Source organism: Canis lupus, chromosome 7 (assembly GCF_048164855.1).
Source record: "Canis lupus baileyi chromosome 7, mCanLup2.hap1, whole genome shotgun sequence".
Taxonomy (NCBI): domain Eukaryota; kingdom Metazoa; phylum Chordata; class Mammalia; order Carnivora; family Canidae; genus Canis; species Canis lupus.
In genome coordinates this window covers 43,987,607-44,005,528 of record NC_132844.1, presented here as the reverse complement: position 1 = coordinate 44,005,528, position 17,922 = coordinate 43,987,607, and the positions used below count along the sequence as shown (strand labels likewise).

Below are 17,922 nucleotides of genomic sequence, written 5' to 3'. Positions count from 1 at the left end.
TTTCTTAACCATGATTCATATTATCTTATTTCACTTCACAACTCATTATCCACTCTGTCAGTATCTCCTTTTCTCAAGTCTCATAATACATATAATGAACATAGATGATGACATTGAAAAGAAACAGTGCATGTCAGCTCTTTCTCAAGTTGTACACTGTAGACCAATTGTCCTTGAAGGGTCTTCTTCTAATTAATTATCATCCCTTCTTTGTAGAGCAATCATATTGGCAAGAATTGATTGGGCGTGTAAGATACTTCATTTAGTTGGTAGAAAATTTCTTAATTAAAAATAATTTTACTGCTGGTAAAATTAATGCACCCCATGCAAATTTGCCAGCTGATTTTAATGTTCCTCTTCAATTATATTTTATGAGAAAAGAAGGAAATGGGATCTTAACAGTATTAACTAGAGGGGAAAAAAAGAATTACATAAAACATGTAATTTTTCTTACATACTTTTAAAATGTACCCTAACTTCTTTTTTGTTTTGAAAGCTTTACTGGGAAAATTGCTTTATTGAGTCTTTGTATTGACATTAAAAAGAAATTTGGGTAGTTCTACTTAAATATTTACTATTAGGCTTCATCACACTGGCTTCTTTAGCTTAGACAGTCCAAGTCATTTAGATTCTCAGATGTGAAGGTCACATAATTCTTATTTTTTTAATCATTGGCTTATGTTCATTAAGTTCAGAATGTAGCTTCATGAAAGGATAATGCATAAATAAACTCACATTACCTTGATGTTAACTGCTCAAAGCTGATTGATGCATGAACAATTTTGAATTCAGATTACCCCCTTGTAAAATATATATTTGTTTTACTTTAAAATAAACTTACTTTGTCATTCATAAACTATGTTTACTCAGAGCTGATTTATCCACAAGTTGTTTGATTTCCATATTATTCCTCCTGTTTCCCCCCAAAAAAATATTTGCTCTTTTATTTTTGTGAATATATTCCCTGTGGCTATTTTTAGTTCTCAAAGAATTTTAATGTTTATAATTTAGTAAATGTATACATGTATTATTTATACTTTGAGACAAAGGAAAATCGAGTATAAAAATGATGCAGACCCTGAAGTCCATTTACTGATTTGGCTGGTAACAGTAGATTATATTTCTCCTGCTGCACCCGTAAAGCATTTGGGGAGCCTTTCGAGGTCTCTCGGTCCACCTCACTATAATTCCATTTTGAATGTTCTTTAATGGAAGTCCAGCAGTATTTGGTTTTAAAAGTTCCTCCAGTAATTATAATAGGTGGCCAAGTTTTAAAACAACTAAACTAACACAATCCCTAAATAGTCCTGAGGCCAGATATATCAGGTAAATTCTCTAAAGTCAGTTGTTGTTCTTGTTTTGTGTCTTTTTTAAAATTGTAAGTATTTGTAACACAATCTCTGATGCTCCTATTAGCACTAGCATAAAATAATCAACAAGTCATTGCTCGCTTCTACCACTTTTGGTCTTGAGTGTGATTTGTTTCCTGAACTGATAACCATTTCTCTCATTAGGGGTTGTTAACTCTCCAGAAAATCATTTGAGAGCATAATGAAATAAATTACCATGTCTACTATCTAAAAAGTTAATTGTTAGTTTACTTCAACACTGTTTTAATGTAATAGTAGTGCTGTAAAGGCAGCTGCTTTCAGTTGAATAGGATAAGCCACTAGTTGAGAACACACATACCAAATCTAATGATTTTATTACTGTTGATAAACTATAATGCCAAAACATCATTGATGGAGGAAATAGTCTTTAAAAGATTTAACTGAAGTACCATACGGTTTTTAAAAATGTGGATCAATTTGCATGAGCTAAGTCAAATAGTATTCAAAGTATAATCATAGAAAAGAAAATTATGTTAATCAAAATAGATTTTGAAATAAGAACTGCCATTGCATAAAAAAAAAACAAAAAAAAACCATATTTAATAAAATGTGTTGGAATTATTTCACTTCAAGTGTTAAAGCCAGAAAACAAGGATTTCCACTGACACCTGTCACTTACTCTTTGTATTCAATACATAAACAAGAACTTCCATGTATATCAAGTTTCCAACCCCTCACAAGATGACTACTAGACAACTCCATCCATTTTCCATTGCCCAATCTATTTCTCCACTTGATCATTATTTAAATGTGTCAAACGCTACAGTGATTTTTCTATTCCTTTAAAAACATAAAGATACAGATGCAATGAAACGCCGGGACACCTGCACCCCGATGTTTCTAGCAGCAATGGCCACGATAGCCAAACTGTGGAAGGAGCCTCGGTGTCCATCGAAAGATGAATGGATAAAGAAGATGTGGTTTATGTATACAATGGAATATTACTCAGCTATTAGAAATGACAAATACCCACCATTTGCTTCAACGTGGATGGAACTGGAGGGTATTATGCTGAGTGAAGTAAGTCAGTCGGAGAAGGACAAACATTATATGGTCTCATTCATGTGGGGAATATAAATAATAGTGAAAGGGAATATAAGGGAAGGGAGAAGAAATGTGTGGGAAATATCAGAAAGGGAGACAGAAGGTAAAGACTGCTAACTCTGGGAAACGAACTAGGGGTGGTGGAAGGGGAGGAGGGCGGGGGGTGGGAGTGAATGGATGACGGCACTGGCTGTTATTCTGTATGTTAGTAAATTGAACACCAATAAAAAATAAATTAAAAAAAATTATAAAACAACAAACAAACAAACAAAACATATTTAACCCAGCATTTTAGTTCCGGCATTGCCTTCTCCTCAAATCTTATTTCTTTTTTTTTTTTTTTAAGATTTTATTTATTTATTTATTCATGACAGAGCAAGAGAGAGAGACAGGCAGAGGGAGAAGCAGGCTCCATGCAGGGAGTCCGACGTGGGACTGGATCCCGGGTCTCCAGGATCACACCCCGGGTGGAAGGCGGAGCTAAACCACTGGGCCACAGGTGCTGCCCTCAAATCTTATTTCCATTCTTGTTTTCAGAGATCCAGCCAGATCGTCAAAGGATTCATCTCTTACAATTTAGTGGAAGTTTCTTTAATCGACTTTATTGGGGGTATAATTGACATATACAAAGTTGTAGATATTTAATGTATACAACTTGATGTGTTTGGAGTTACGTATACATGTGTAAAACTATAATCAAAATCAATGTCATAAACCTATCCATCACTTCTAGAACTTTCTTCCCACTCACTTTTTTTTTTTTATTGTTTGTTTTTCTTTTGTGATAAGAATGTTTAAAATAAGATCTGTCCTCTTCGGAAAATTTTAAACATACAATATGGTACCATTAATCATGGGCCCTATGTTGTACAGTAGACTTCAAAACTGCTTTCTCTCGTATAACTGAAACTTTGTATCCTTTGAACAGTGTTTTAAAAAATATAATTCCCTCAATCTAAAATGCACTCTTTCCAACTTCTCTCCCCCTGTCTCATTCTTGTATTTCTGTTCAAGGGTCATTTTATCCTGGAAACCTTATCTGACCTTCCAACTTACTATTCTAATTGTCTATATTTTTTTCCACTGGCTATAAACTTTCATGAGAGGCTATTTCTTTCTGTAGGAACATTTTATTTCAATTAACAATTATACACTTATCGTTGTATGTGCCAAATTAATTCCTCTACAAAAACAGATCTACAGGAGTAGGGAATAGCTCTAGTTTTCTTCATTATTATATATCTTGCACCAAGGAGAATTCCTGGGATGTAGTGAGTGTTAAGCATATGTCTATTAAAGGATCAAATCAGAGAACACAAGTATTAAATACACTTTTACTTTATTTTGTATTTTGAGATATAAAATATTTTGTGTAATTGGAAAATAAATACTTACCTAATAAATTTTTAAGTGATTCAGGTATATTTTTTTAAAAAATTGGATTACCTTTGAATCCCAGTTGCCACACATATTTAAATTGAAGATGATGATAGGCGTTAGCTTGGCAAATATGACTGATAGTTCCACAATAGCAGGGGTACAGATGAATTAGGCAAACATTCTTCAGAAACCAACATGAGTATTTTGTATACTCTAAAGTGCATACATACTAGAAAGGGAAACAATAAAAAATGATGTACACCTTATTGAAATATGTTTTTAAGTGTTTTGCTTATAAATATACAGCTAATTTCTAAAAGTACCAATTAAAGTTTATGACATACCTTATATACTACTTATTTCTTTTATTCCTTTTAACTTCTTTTTCTGCATCATTTTTTTTTAGATTTTATTTATTTATTCATAAGAGACACACACACAGAGGCAGAAACATAGGCAGAGGGGGAAGCAGGCTCCATGTAGGGAGCCTGATGGGGACTCAATCCTGGGATCCCAGGATCACGCCCTGAGCCGAACGAAGGTAGATGCTTAACCACTGAGCCACTCAGGCATCCCTCTGCATCATCTTTCATTATGTTCATGTTCAAAATGCCTACATGATATTCTTTTGGCTAGATTAACTCATTCCTCAATCTACAACAGTCCCTTAGCCTATTTTCTGGGATACATACATGAGATAAGTTACGTTTCCTAGCTGTGTATTAACCTGGGTTTTTGTCCTGTTGAACACACAGCCTGAGAATAGAACAGACACAATGACTATCTAGGGATTCCACTGGAGCCAAAAGGAGTTCCTGAGCAGTAGGGCACCTTGAGGTACTCTGGCCAAATGCCAGGGATCAGATGGATTTAGAACAAGTATGCCAAATGCTCTGACACCAGAACTTTGTATATGACCCAGTGTGTGCGCTAGCTCAGAGCTGCCCCTCCAATGATTATTCATGAATGAGACATGAGACCCAGAGCACCAGGCCAGTCAGTGCCTCCAGAGAAGCCCAGGGCTGCTCCCCTAACTGAAGTCATGTCATAGTTCCAAGAGATGCTCCACTCAGCACTCACATATTCCCAGAAGAAAACCAATTGGCAGAAAGAATATACTGATCATCCATTTTCTGAGACCTACATGTTCAGCTTCCACTCAGACCTAAGTTAAGTGGGCTTTTCCTCTTAAGAGTCACAATGTCTGTGACTCTTAAGACATACACACACACACACATATATGTGTGTGTATGTACCTATATAACATATATGTATGTGTGTATATATGTATGTATATGTACCTATATAACGAACTAAAAGTAAGAGATACACTTTTAAAAGATTTTATTTATTTTTTCATGAGAGACACAGAGAGAGAGGCAGAGACATAGGCAGAGGGAGAAGCAGGCTCCCCACAGGGAGCCCTATGTGGTACTTGATCCTGGATCCCAGAATCATGTCCTGAGCCAAAGACAGAAGCTCAACTTGATGTTGAGCCACCCGGGCGTCCTGAGATACACTGTTTGAAGCATAGGTGAACCAATAGGATTAACACAATAAAATGTCAAGGTACTATTCAAATCTGTTGGGTTTTTAAAAACTTGTATATCATTATAAATATTTTAATATAATCAGGGCTTATTTTATAATATTATGATTTGTCTATGGTAATCCCTAGTATTTTTTAAAGGATTTTATTTAATTATTCATGAGAGACACACAGAGAGAGAGGCAGGGACACAGGCATAGGGAGAAGCAGGCTCCACGCAGGGAGCCCAATGCGAGACTCTATCCTGGGACTCTGGGGTCACACCCTGAGCCAAAGGCAGACTCTCAACCCTGAGCCACCCAGGCATCCCAATCCCTGGTATTTTTAAAGACAGAATTTATACCTGGTTACATCCACTATGAAATTAATAAAGTTTAAACAATTGCAAGTCATACTCAAGTCATCATTAAGCTTTAATACATGCTACTTTACTGAAGTTCTAGAATGACATAAACTGATAAGATAATTTTAAAACCTTGAGAACAGACTAGTATTATATATTCTGTTTAGAGCATACCTTACTTTAATATCCACTTCTCTAAGCTTTCAATGAGCAAATTCCTCTAAATTGGCGAAGAGAAAATCAGCTAAATCACAAACATCTGAAATTTACTTTATTGTAATTACTACATTAAATGATCTTTGTACTCATTGTTTCAAGCAATGATGACCTTTTACCTGGATTCACAATACAGTGTCCTAATAGCTAGACAAAGTATGAATCTTAAAGTATAAGTCTCTATGTTACTTAATAAATGGCCATATAACTGGAATCAATATTAAAGATAAGGAATAATCTGAAATATTATTAATTCATTAATAAATTAAGGAAAATTAGTCATTTTGAATTCATGTGGACATGGTGACTAATATAATGGTTACTAATATAATACTGCCTGCCTATTTAAACACTATTTTCTTAATTCTCATAAACTTAAATAGAAAGACTTGAGGATACAGCGTAAATTGTCTGACCCAATCAATGTCTTTGAAAATATTCAGTTTCTCTAAAGTGGCCTCTCTTTTACATTGAGGCTAAATTCCAGTAGAATGAATGGTCCTCTCTGCCATTAAGTTATCTAAAGTTCTACAGTGATCTCAGATATGGTAATACTAGTTTTTCTCCATCAATTTTATTTCATTCCATGAAGATTAGAAAACGTTTATGTGAAAATGCTCACTTACCTATTTTATTTTTTAACCTCCCCAAATTAACACTTGGAATTAATGCTTTAAAAATAATTCTTAGCTTTAATACTCTTCAATGAATTCATGTATTAGGTAACAAATATTTGTTAGAAAATCTGCGGCAGTCTGGGAATAGATTTCAGCAATCATAAATTTCAACCTTCATCCATGAAATGGGTTAAACTATTGTGGTAGAGGGCATTTAGGAGATCAATTCAATTGCTTGCATGGGACTTTAGTTTGTTAGTATTGAATTTACTATGTCCAATCAAGGCACTCAAGTCCTCTGCAAACTAGGATGGCTAGCTGCTCTCTGTAGATTCAATATTCAAAGTATTATTCCTGAAACGAATGAGAATGAGGAACAGAGCTGCAGCTGGCATGTGATGACAGAAATTATCTTCTGTTGTTTTAGGCCTCTGAAGTGTGTGTGTATGCACCTGTGAGTTTGTGGGGGGTTAATCACAGTGGCATAACTTGCCTAACACACTTATCAAAAGTTTCCTCTCTCTAGAAGTGAGACTAATCTCATTTTCTGAGGATTTTTTCAAATTTGAAATATCTATCAACTGTATTACATTTGCCCTTATCCTACAAAATATATAGCTCATATTTCTGTAAGAAAATTAATATTTATTGTAGTAAACAATAATTGTTTATATATTGCTAATAACATAAATATAGAAAATAGCATCAATTTCTCCTATACTTGACTGCCAAGTATATATATAAAAATTGAACATGGCAAACAATTCAGCATTTATATTATTTCTTTTGAAAGTGAGTGAGGTGCCAGGGGGTGGGGATATACAGACATGCAGTTGAAAGTGAACATCTATCTTATTGTTGACAGTGAACTAATTAACTAGCATATATTAGAAAACTAAACTTGAACTGACGTTGAACTTCAATAAGCCTGTGAAAGCATAATTTTGGTAAGCAAAGAGTGAAATTAAGACAATGATGAAGTAGTTTCACAATGACAGTAAAAAGAAGCAAGAAAATCAAGAGAATTGTCCATAAAAAGGAAAGCAATCTTTTTCTTTCTTTCTTTTTTTTTTTTTTTTTTTGCATCACATGTCAGTATATGTTACATCAGCAAGAGGCAAATTTTGCAGTATCAAAGTTTTGTGACTTTTATTTGATTGACACAAAATACATATTCATAAAAATTTTATAATTCTAACCAACTGCTTTAACATCTCATATGCCAAATATATTTGATGATGCTTTCCTTAAGGCTTTTCTTTTTTTATAAAGGGAGACTGATCTTGATTGATAGTATGAAGAAGTTTTAAAAACAACTTTAAATGCTGATTTATTATTTTACTAGCTACATTTCTTAGGGTAGATAATTATTTCTTTTAGATATCCTACTTCTTTTGCTGCTTTAAGTATTTTAAACTCCTCTCTTTCAAATAAACTATTCCTAAATCATGCCTTATACCTACAACTCAACATCTATATTCTCTGGTGACTCTATATTTATTTTAAGCATTTATCAGTTTTTATAAACTGTGTAAGAATGTATAGGCATGTTTTTCCATTTATATAATAAAGATATTAATAATAGGGATAAAGGTTAATCCATCTCTTTCTATTTCTCTCTTTGTGTGTGTGAGGAATACGATTTTACCATACATATAAATTCTACCATTATTCAAATGTGTTCAAAAACATTACCTTATTTAATTCATTTTATTTGAAATCTCAACAGCCTTGGTGGAATAAATCTTATATTCTGTTGCACACTTCAGATAACAAGACAACTAAGAAGTTTTGTCTATTTGAGTTTATATACCTTGATTTTCATAAGGCTAGGACAAAAACCTACATATTTGAATTTCCAATCCCATAATATTCCACTTTATTTTTGTTTTTTAATTTATACTTCAATAGGGGAAGTATTGGTGCAATGTTAACTGACTGACACAACAGAAATATTATCATAAAGCTTTGAAGTACAGGATCTTATAAATCTGAAGTTTTCTTGATTTTGTGACCTTCTCCTTCCATTGCTATTTCTTTTTCACTCATCCTTTTTGAGCTACTACAAAGAAATCAGTAACATTTTATTTGTGTTATATCTTATTCTACCTGGTATAAAGAAATTTAATGATTTTTGAAAGGGCAGTGATGAATTCACAAGGAAAAATATTATAATTTATCCAATTATATACTTCCTACAAGAGACTTAACTTAGCTTTAAGAACACATGTAGACAGAGTGACGTGATGGAAAAATATATTTCAATTGATTGGTAACCAAAGGATAGTAGGGCAGCTACATCAGACAAAATAAACTTTAACCAAAAAATGGTCAAAAGAGACAAAGATAGTTATTACATAATGATAAAGGGATCAATCCATCAAGAAGATATAGCAGCTGTAAATATTTATGCGCCTAACATTATAGTACCCATATACATAAAGCAAATGCTAAAAGAGCAAAAGGGAGAAATAAAAAGCAATACAATAATACTTGGGGGTCATTAGTGCCCCACTCTAAACAATGAATAGGTCCATTCAGGGAATCTATAAAAAAGAGCAGATTTGAATCAAACTATAAACCAAATGGATCTAACAGAATATTCCATACAACAGCGGCAGAAAGGGCATATATTAGGCTACAAAACAAGTTAAAGTCAAGAAAAATGAAATTATATGAAGTATTATTACTGACCACAATGATGTGAAGCTACGTATCAATAATAGGAAAACTAGAAAATTTATAAATATATGGAAATTAGACAATACAAAAATAGATAAAAATATATATCAAAAGAGAAATTTAAAAAATCTTGAGATAAATGAAAATGAAAAAAAACATGCTAAAATATAGATGCAAAACCAGTTCTAAGGGGTAAGTGTATGGTGCTAAATGCATATATCAAGAAAAAAACATATCTCACACAACCTTACTTTATATTTCAAGGAACTAGAAGAATAAACTAGACAAATGTTAGCAAAAGGAGAGAAATAATAAATTATAATAGAAATAAATGAAATAGAAAATAGAAAAACAATAAAAGAGATGAACAAAAATAAGATTTGGTTCCATGAAAAAATAACTAAACTTGACAAATGTTTAGCTAGAACAAACAAGGGTAGAGGGAAAGAAGCCCAAATATATTAAATTATGAATGAAAAAGGAGATATTACAACTTATACCATACAAATAAAAAAGATCATAATAGACTACTATGAATAATTATATACAAACGAATTGAAAAACATAAAAGAAATGGATATATTCTAACAAACATGAATTGACCAAGTCTGAATCATAAAGAAATTAAAAATTTGAACAGAAAAATAGAGAGAAGGAGATGGAGTCAGTAATCCAAAAAACCTCCCAAAAAAGAATTTACCAAGACCAGATAAATTCATTCATGAATGTTAACAAACTTTTAAGAACTGATATCAATTCTCAATATCTCCCAAAAAATTAAAGAGAAAGGAACACTCTTAAAATCATTTTATGAGGCCAGAATTACTTCTACCACTAGCAAGTGGATTAAAGATTAAATAAAGACTGAAAACCAAAAAATCCTAGAAGAAAACAAGAAAAAAAATCATTAACTTTGGTCTCGGCAGTTATTTCATGCATATGATCCCAACAGCAAAATAAACAAGTGGGAATACACAACCTTCCCCCCACCCCAAAAAAGAAAAAGACAGTATTTGCAATGGAAAAAAAATCTGATATACCACATATGTAATTCTGCCATAAAAAAGTAAAAAAAAAAAAAAAAAAAAACTGTCATTTGAGATAACATAGATGAACTTTGATTGCATTATGTTAAGTGAAAGAAGTCAAAGAAAGGCAAAAACTGTATGATCTCACGTATGTGTTGAATCTAAAACAAAACAAAACAAAACAAAAAACCACCATAAAATCCAAAGAAATAGCAGATTGGTGTTGCCTTGCGGGGTGGTGGGAAAATGGGCAAAGTTTTTCAAAGAGTACACACCACCAGTTATAAGATGAATAAATTTTGAAGATGTAACATAATATATATCAGAGTGACTATATTAACAATATTCTTATGTATTGGGAAGTTGCTAAGAGAGTAAATATTAAAACTTCTCACCACTCACATACAAATATTCCAACTACATGAGAGGTGTTGGATATGTTAACAAAATTTATTATAGCAATTGTTTTACAAAATACACGTGTATGAAATCATTATATTGTACACAAACTTATGCAATGTCATAGGTCTACCACATCCCCAAATAAAGCTTTGAGAAAAAAAATATGCCTAGGTATAATATACTATTTTGGAATGAAGAAAAATTACATTTATGTAGAATATATGAATAATATATAAATATGCATATAATGTAATATAATAGAAATTTATTATTACTATTTGTAAGATTTTATTTATTTATTCATGAGAGAAACACAGAGAGAGAGAGGCAGAGACATAGGCAGAGGGAGAAGCAGGTTCCACGCAGGGAGCCTGATGTGAGACTCGATTCCAGGACCCCAGGATCACACCATGAGTTGAAGGCAGATGCTCAACCACTGAGCCACCCAGGCATCCCCTAATATAAATTTATTATGTAATCACATAATAAACAAAATTACTTATTTGTCAATATAAATTTAATATAAATATATGTGTGTAAATATATATTATCTGTAAAGTGAATAATATGTACTTAAAAACTTTATTTTTAGAGAGAGAGTGTGCACATGGGAGGGGCAGAAGGAGAAGGCAGAAGGTCTCATATTTAGATCTTCCATCCATTTTGAATGGATGAGAGAGAATCTCATGCAGACTCATGCTGAGCACAGAGCCCAAGGTGGGGCTTGATCTCATGATCCTGTGATCTTGATCTGAGCTGAAATCAAGAGTCTGATGCTTAACTGACCAAGTGACCCAGACACCTCATTATCTATATGTATTTAAAGTGTTTACTTAGCAGGTAATATCCCCCTCCCTTTCTTTTTTGGCTTTTTACACTTTGCTTATTTTTTAATTATTTATTTTAATTTTAGTTAGTTAACATACAATGTTGTATTACTTTCAGGTGCACAAGAGTGATTCAACAATTCCATACGTCACCCAGTGCTCATTACAACAAGTGCAATCTTTAATCACCATCATCTATTTAACATCCCCTACACCCTCTCCTCTGGCAACTAGCAGTTTGTTCCCTGCAAATAAGAGTCAGTTTCTTGATTTCTTCTTTTTTTCCTTTTCCTCTTTTGTTTCTTAAATCTCACAAATGAGTGGAAACATATGGTATCTTCCTTTCTTCTACTGATATATTTCACTTAGAATTATACTGTCTAGCTCCATTCATGTTATTGCAAATGCCAAGACTTCATTGTCTTTTATGGCTAAACTATATATAGTGTATATACACTATATACGTATGTGTGTATACACACATATATATACACACACACATACATATATATACATATATATCAATAGAAAGACAAATAGTATATACATTTTATGTAGAAGTATTATATATTAATATATTTTATCTAACATATAAGATAACATACATATGTTATGTTATACGTCATATGTTCTTTATCCATTCGTCAATTGATGGACTCTAGGGCTGTTTCCATGTCTTGACTCTTGTAAATAATGCTACTATAAACATGGGGGTGCATATCCCTTTGAATTAGTGTTTTTATATTCTTTTGGAAAATACCCAGTACTGTGATTGCTGGATTATAGGGTAGTTTTATTTTCAACTTTTTGAAAGGAACCTCCGTACTGTCTTCCACAGTGGCTGCACCAGTTAGCATTCCCAAAAAGAGTGCAAAAGGTTTACATTTCTCCACACCTTCATCAACACCTGGTATTTCTTGTGTTTTGATTTTACTCATTATGACAGTTCTGAGATTTTTATCTCATTTTATTTTGGTTTGCATTTCCTTGATGGTAAGTGATGACAAATATCTTTTCATGTGTCTGTTCACCATCTGTGTGTCTCCTTTGGAGAAATATCTATGTCTTCTGTTTATTTTTCAATTGTATTTGTTTGCTGGGTGTTGAGTTTTAAAAGTTCTTTATATTTTGGATAACCCTTTATCCAATATGTCATTTGTAAGTGTCTTCTCCCATTCTGAAGGTCACCTTTTAGTTTTATTGATTGTTTCCTTTGCTGTGCAGAACCTTTTTATCCTGATGAAGTCCCAATACTTTATTTTTGCTTTTGTTTCCCTTACCTCTGGAGATGTATCTAGAGAAGTTGCCACAGCAGAAGTCAAAGAGGTTGCAGCCTGTGTCCACCTCCAAGATTTTGATGAGTTCTGGTCTCATATTTAGATCTTCCATCCATTTTGAATTTATTTTGTGTCTGGTATAAGAAAGTGATCCAGTTTCTTTCTTCTGCATGTGGCTGTCCAGTTTTCCCAACACGATTTGTTGAAGAGACTATCTTTTATCCTTTGGATATTCCTCCCTGCTTTGTCATAGATTAGTTGATTATATAGTTGTGAATCCATTTCTGGGTTCTCTATTCTGTTCCATCGATCTATGTGTCTATTTTTGTGCTGGTACCATACTGTCTTAATGACACAAGACATGTATATAGCTTGAAATCTGGAATTCTGTGATGCTTCCAGCTTTGCTTTTCCTTTTCAAGATTGTTTTGGCTATTCAGGGTCTTTTGTGGTTCCATACAGATTTTAGGATTGTTTGTTCAAGCTCTATGAAATATGTTCTTGGTATTTTGATAGAGATTGCATTGAATATGTTGATTGCTGTGTCTATTGAAATGCTCATATGGTTCTTACCCTTTCTCTGATTGATGTAATATATCAGGTTGATTGATTTGCAAATATTGAGCCACCCTTGCAACCAATGAATAAATCCCAATCGATCATGCTGAATAATTTTTTTAAAATGTACTGTTGGATTTGGTTTGCTACTTTTTTTCTTTTTTGAGGATTTTTGCATCCATGTTCATCAGAGATACTGGCCTATAGTTTTCTTTTTTAGAGGTAACTTTATTTGGTTTTAGTATTAGGGTAATTCTGGCCTCAGAGAATTAATTTGAAAGTTTTCTTTCCTTTTCTATTTTTTGGAATAATTTGAGACAAAAAGGTATTAGCTTTTTAATTTGTTTTCTCAAATGTTTGGTAGGATTCTCCTTTGAAGCCATCTGGTCCTGGACTTTAGTTTGTTTGGAGTTTTGTTTTGTTTTGTTTTGTTTTGTTTTGTTTTTGTTTTTGTTTTTGTTTTTTTTGATTACTGATTCAACTTTTTTACTAGTTATCAGTCTGTTCAAATATTCTATTTCTTTTTGTTTCAGTTTTGGTAGTTTACATGATTCTAGGAATGTATTCATTTCTTCTAGGTTGTCTTATTTGTTGGCATATAGTTTTTCATAGTATTCTCTTATGATTGTTTGGAATTCTGTGGTGTTGGTTGTTATTCTCTTGTCTCCTTTGTGATCTTTTTGAGTACTCTTCTTTTTTTCTTGATAAATCTGACTAGAAGTTTATAAATTTTATTGATTTTTTTTTCAAAGACCCAGTTCCTGGATTCAATGATCTGTTCTATTATATTTTGAAAATTCTATATAATATATTTGCTCTAATCTTCATTATTTCCTTCTTTCTGCTGGTTTTAAGTTTTATTTTTTGTTCTATTATTTTTTATCTCCTTTAGGTGTAAAGTTAGGTTGTTTGAAATTTTCCTTGCTTGAGGTAGACCTGTATTGCTATAAACTTTTCCTCTTAGAATCACTTTTGGTGATCCCAAAGGTTTTCGACTCTTGTGTTTGAATTTTCACATAGTTTTTAATTTCTGCTTTTATTTCCTGGTAGACTCATTTATTGTTTAGTAGCGTGTAGTTTAACCTCCATGTATTTGTGTTCTTCCCATTCTTTTTCTTGTGATTGACTCCTTTTATAGTGTTATGGTCAGATAAGAATTATGATTTGACTTCAGTCTCCTTGAGTTTGTTGAGACTTGTTTCTATGTGCACTTGAAAAGAATATGTATTCTGCTGTTTTAGAATGGAATGTTCTGAATATAACTCAAATCCATCTGCTCCAGTGTGTTATTCAGAGCCATTGTTTCCTTGTTGATTTTCTGCTTTGATAATCTATACTTTGATGTCAGTGGAATGATAAAGTCTTTTAACATTACTGTGTTATGGTCAGTTAGTTACTTTATATTTGTTATTAATTGTTTTATGTATTTGGGTGCTCCTATGTTGGATGCATAAATATTGACATTTGTTATATCTTCTTGTTGGAATGTACCCTTTTTATTATGTTGGAATGTACCCTTTTTATTATATAGTGTCCTTCTTTTCTCTTATAGTCTATTTTATTTAAAAAATAAAGACTTTTAATTTTATTTATTTGACAGAGAATGAGAGAGAGAGAGGTCATAAGCAGGTGGAGTGGTAGGCAGAGAGAGAGGGAGAAGCAGGCTCCTTCCCTGTGGGTCTGAGCCAAAGGCAGACAATTAACTGATTGAGCTACCAAGGTGCACGACAGTCTCTATTTTAAATTCTATTTTGTCTAATATAAATATTGCTATTCTGGCTTTCTTTTGACATTCTTTTGCATGATAAATATTTCTCTATTACCTCAGTATCAATCTGCAGTCTAAATGAGTCTCTTTTAGGCAGCATATAGCTATTTTTTAATCCATTCTGTCAACCTATGTCTTTTGATTGGAGGGCTTAGTCCATTTACATTCAAAGTAATTATTGATAGATATGTAGCTACTGTCACTTTAGTATCTATTTTGTGGTTGTTTTGAAGATTTTCTCTGAACCATTCTTTTCTCTCTTTCATGGTTTACTACTTTTCTTTACTGATATACTTGTATTTCTTTCTCTTTATTCTTCATACATTTATTAGTGGTTTTTGACTTATGATTACCATTAGGTTCTTATATAACATCTTCTACATATAGTGGTCTATATTAAGTTGATGATATATAACATCTACATATAGCATTCTATATTAAGTTGAGGGTCATTTAAGTTTGAACTCATCCTTTACTCTTCCTCTACATATATTATAGATATATATTCTTATATTTTATATCATTATATTTTGTGAGTTCCTTGACTGATTTTTTAAAGAAATATTCATTTTTACTGTTTTGTGTTTCCTATCTTTATATTGTCACTGTAGGTCTCTCATTTCCACTCAGATAGTCTCCTTTAATATTTGTTGCAGGTCTGGTTTAGTGGTCATAAACTCCTTGACTTTTTGTTGTCTGGGAAACTCATAATCTCTCCTTCCATTCTGAATGATAGCCTTGCTGGATAGAGTAGTCTTGGTTTCATATTTTTCCCATTTATACACTTTGAATAGATCATGCCACTCTCTTCTGACTTGGAAAGTTTCTGCTGAAATTTCCTTGATAATCTTATCAGTTTTCCCTTGTATGTAACTCTCTTGTCTTGCTGTTTTAAAATGTTTTCTTTATTACTATGTTTTGCCAATTTAATTACAATATGTCTTGATGTGGATCTGCTTTTATTAATTTTGGGGGGTTCTCTGTGCCTCCTGGATTTGGATATCTGTTCCCTTCCTCAGATTAGGGAAGTTTTCAGCTATCATTTATTCAAATAAATTTTCTGTCCCCTCTTCTCAGCTTCTTCTGGGACACCCATGATAAGAATATTATTATGTTTAATGGAGTCACTGAGTTTCTGAAGTCTATTGCTTTCCATATTTTTTTTTCTCTCTTTTGCTCATCTTGATTACTTTCCATTACTCTGTCTTCTAGGTCATTACTTAATTCCTCAGCTTCTTCTAGCCTGTCATTCCTTCCATCAAGTGTGTTTCTGATTTTATTTTTTGAGCCCTTTATCTCTGCTTTCATTCCTTACTTCTGTGTCAGTGGTCTCACTGATGTCATCCCGTCTGCTCTCAATTGCAATTCATATTGTTTTAAAGATTTATTTATTTAAAAAAAAGATTTACTTATTAGGCACCTGGGTGGTTCAGTGGTTTCCTTTCTGCCTTTGGTTCCAGTCATGATCCTGGAGGCCTGGGATCAAGTCCCAGATTGGGCTCCTTGTGGGTAGACTGCTTCTCTCTGCCTATATCTCTGCTTCTCTGTGTCTCTCATGAATAAATAAATAAAATATTTAAAAAAATAAAGGTTTATTTATTTATTTATTTATTTATTTATTTATTTAGAGAGCAGGAGGAGGGACAGATGGAGATGGAGAAACTCAAGCCGACTCCCTGCTGAACCTGAAGCCTGATGTGGAGCTACAAATCACAACCCTGAGATCATGAACTGAGCTGAAATCAAGAGTCAGGTGCCTAACTGACTGAGCCACCCAGGTGCCCCCAGTTAGCATCTTTATAATTATTACTTTAATTTCTCTATTAGGTATGTTGCTTATATCTATTTCACTTAGATATCTGGCTCTGGCCTTGTCTTGCTTTTTCATTTGCATGATTTTTTTCTGTCTTTTCATTTTGGCTAAGTCTCTGTGACTCTTTTGCTCTTTAAGGAAAGTCAATACATTGCCTGTTCTTAAGGGTAATGACTTTATGAAGAAGAACTCCTATTGCAGTATGCCGTGTAATGTCCCCTGTTTTAGCCTCATGCTTCTGTTATTGTCTCCAGTGTGTGTTGCATGTGTTATATTGTTGTGCTCAACCACTTAGATTTCAGATCAGTCATCTTCAGAGTTCTCTTGCCTGTTGTAGGCCGCATTTGGCCCCTGGCCTGAATGTGGTGCATTTAACTATGTGTGCTCTGATCTGTTCATGAAATGAGACCTATTACCACTGCAGTTAGAACCACAGCTATACACAACTTTCATGTCAGGAGACACATGTGGTGTGAGCAAGGATTTAGGCCAGCCTTCTGGGGGATGGGGGCTGCCATGCTGGGACTGAGGAAAGCAAGACTGGGAACAGTGGTCCACCAGAACATTGGGTGATGGTGGGGGTGGGTGGTCAGTGGGGGTGGGGAGGGTTTGGTGTAAGCAACTTGGGTAGCAAGTGTAGGCGCTGTGCTGTTAAAACACTTGGAACTGTGCTTATGCTAAGAGGTGGGGCAATTAAGTGTTATTGGCTAGTTCCTTTGTTCCTAGAGGGATCTTTCTATGGAATTTGTCTGTCTGGGATGTGCTCAGAGATGAGCAAATAACCTCAACATGGTGTACCCTAAGCACTCTTCAGATGGCTGTTTCCATACTCGATGTTCCACTGTTTTCCCTACCTTTTCTTCAAGAGCAGCACAATGCCCTCCAGGCTCTATCCCAGTCAAGCCCCCTGACCTTTAAAACTTCTAGGCTTTAAGCCCTGCTGATTGTCAGAAGTCACAGAATTCAGCCTCTCTTCATTTCCAAGCCAGTTGCCAACTGCCATGAACTCCTCTGTGAGTTAGTCTGC

At 33.5% G+C, this 17,922-nt stretch overlaps 1 protein-coding gene across 1 annotated transcript in view; it reads right to left on the bottom strand.

Annotated features, from left to right (window-relative positions):
• Positions 1-17,922, bottom strand: part of EYS (eyes shut homolog) — a 1,513,100-nt gene that overhangs the window by 1,367,120 nt on the left and 128,058 nt on the right. The window contains exon 6 of the mRNA XM_072832461.1: positions 3,882-4,044. Within this exon, the coding sequence (XP_072688562.1) occupies positions 3,882-4,044 (163 nt within the window). The remainder of the gene's footprint in view (positions 1-3,881; positions 4,045-17,922) is intronic.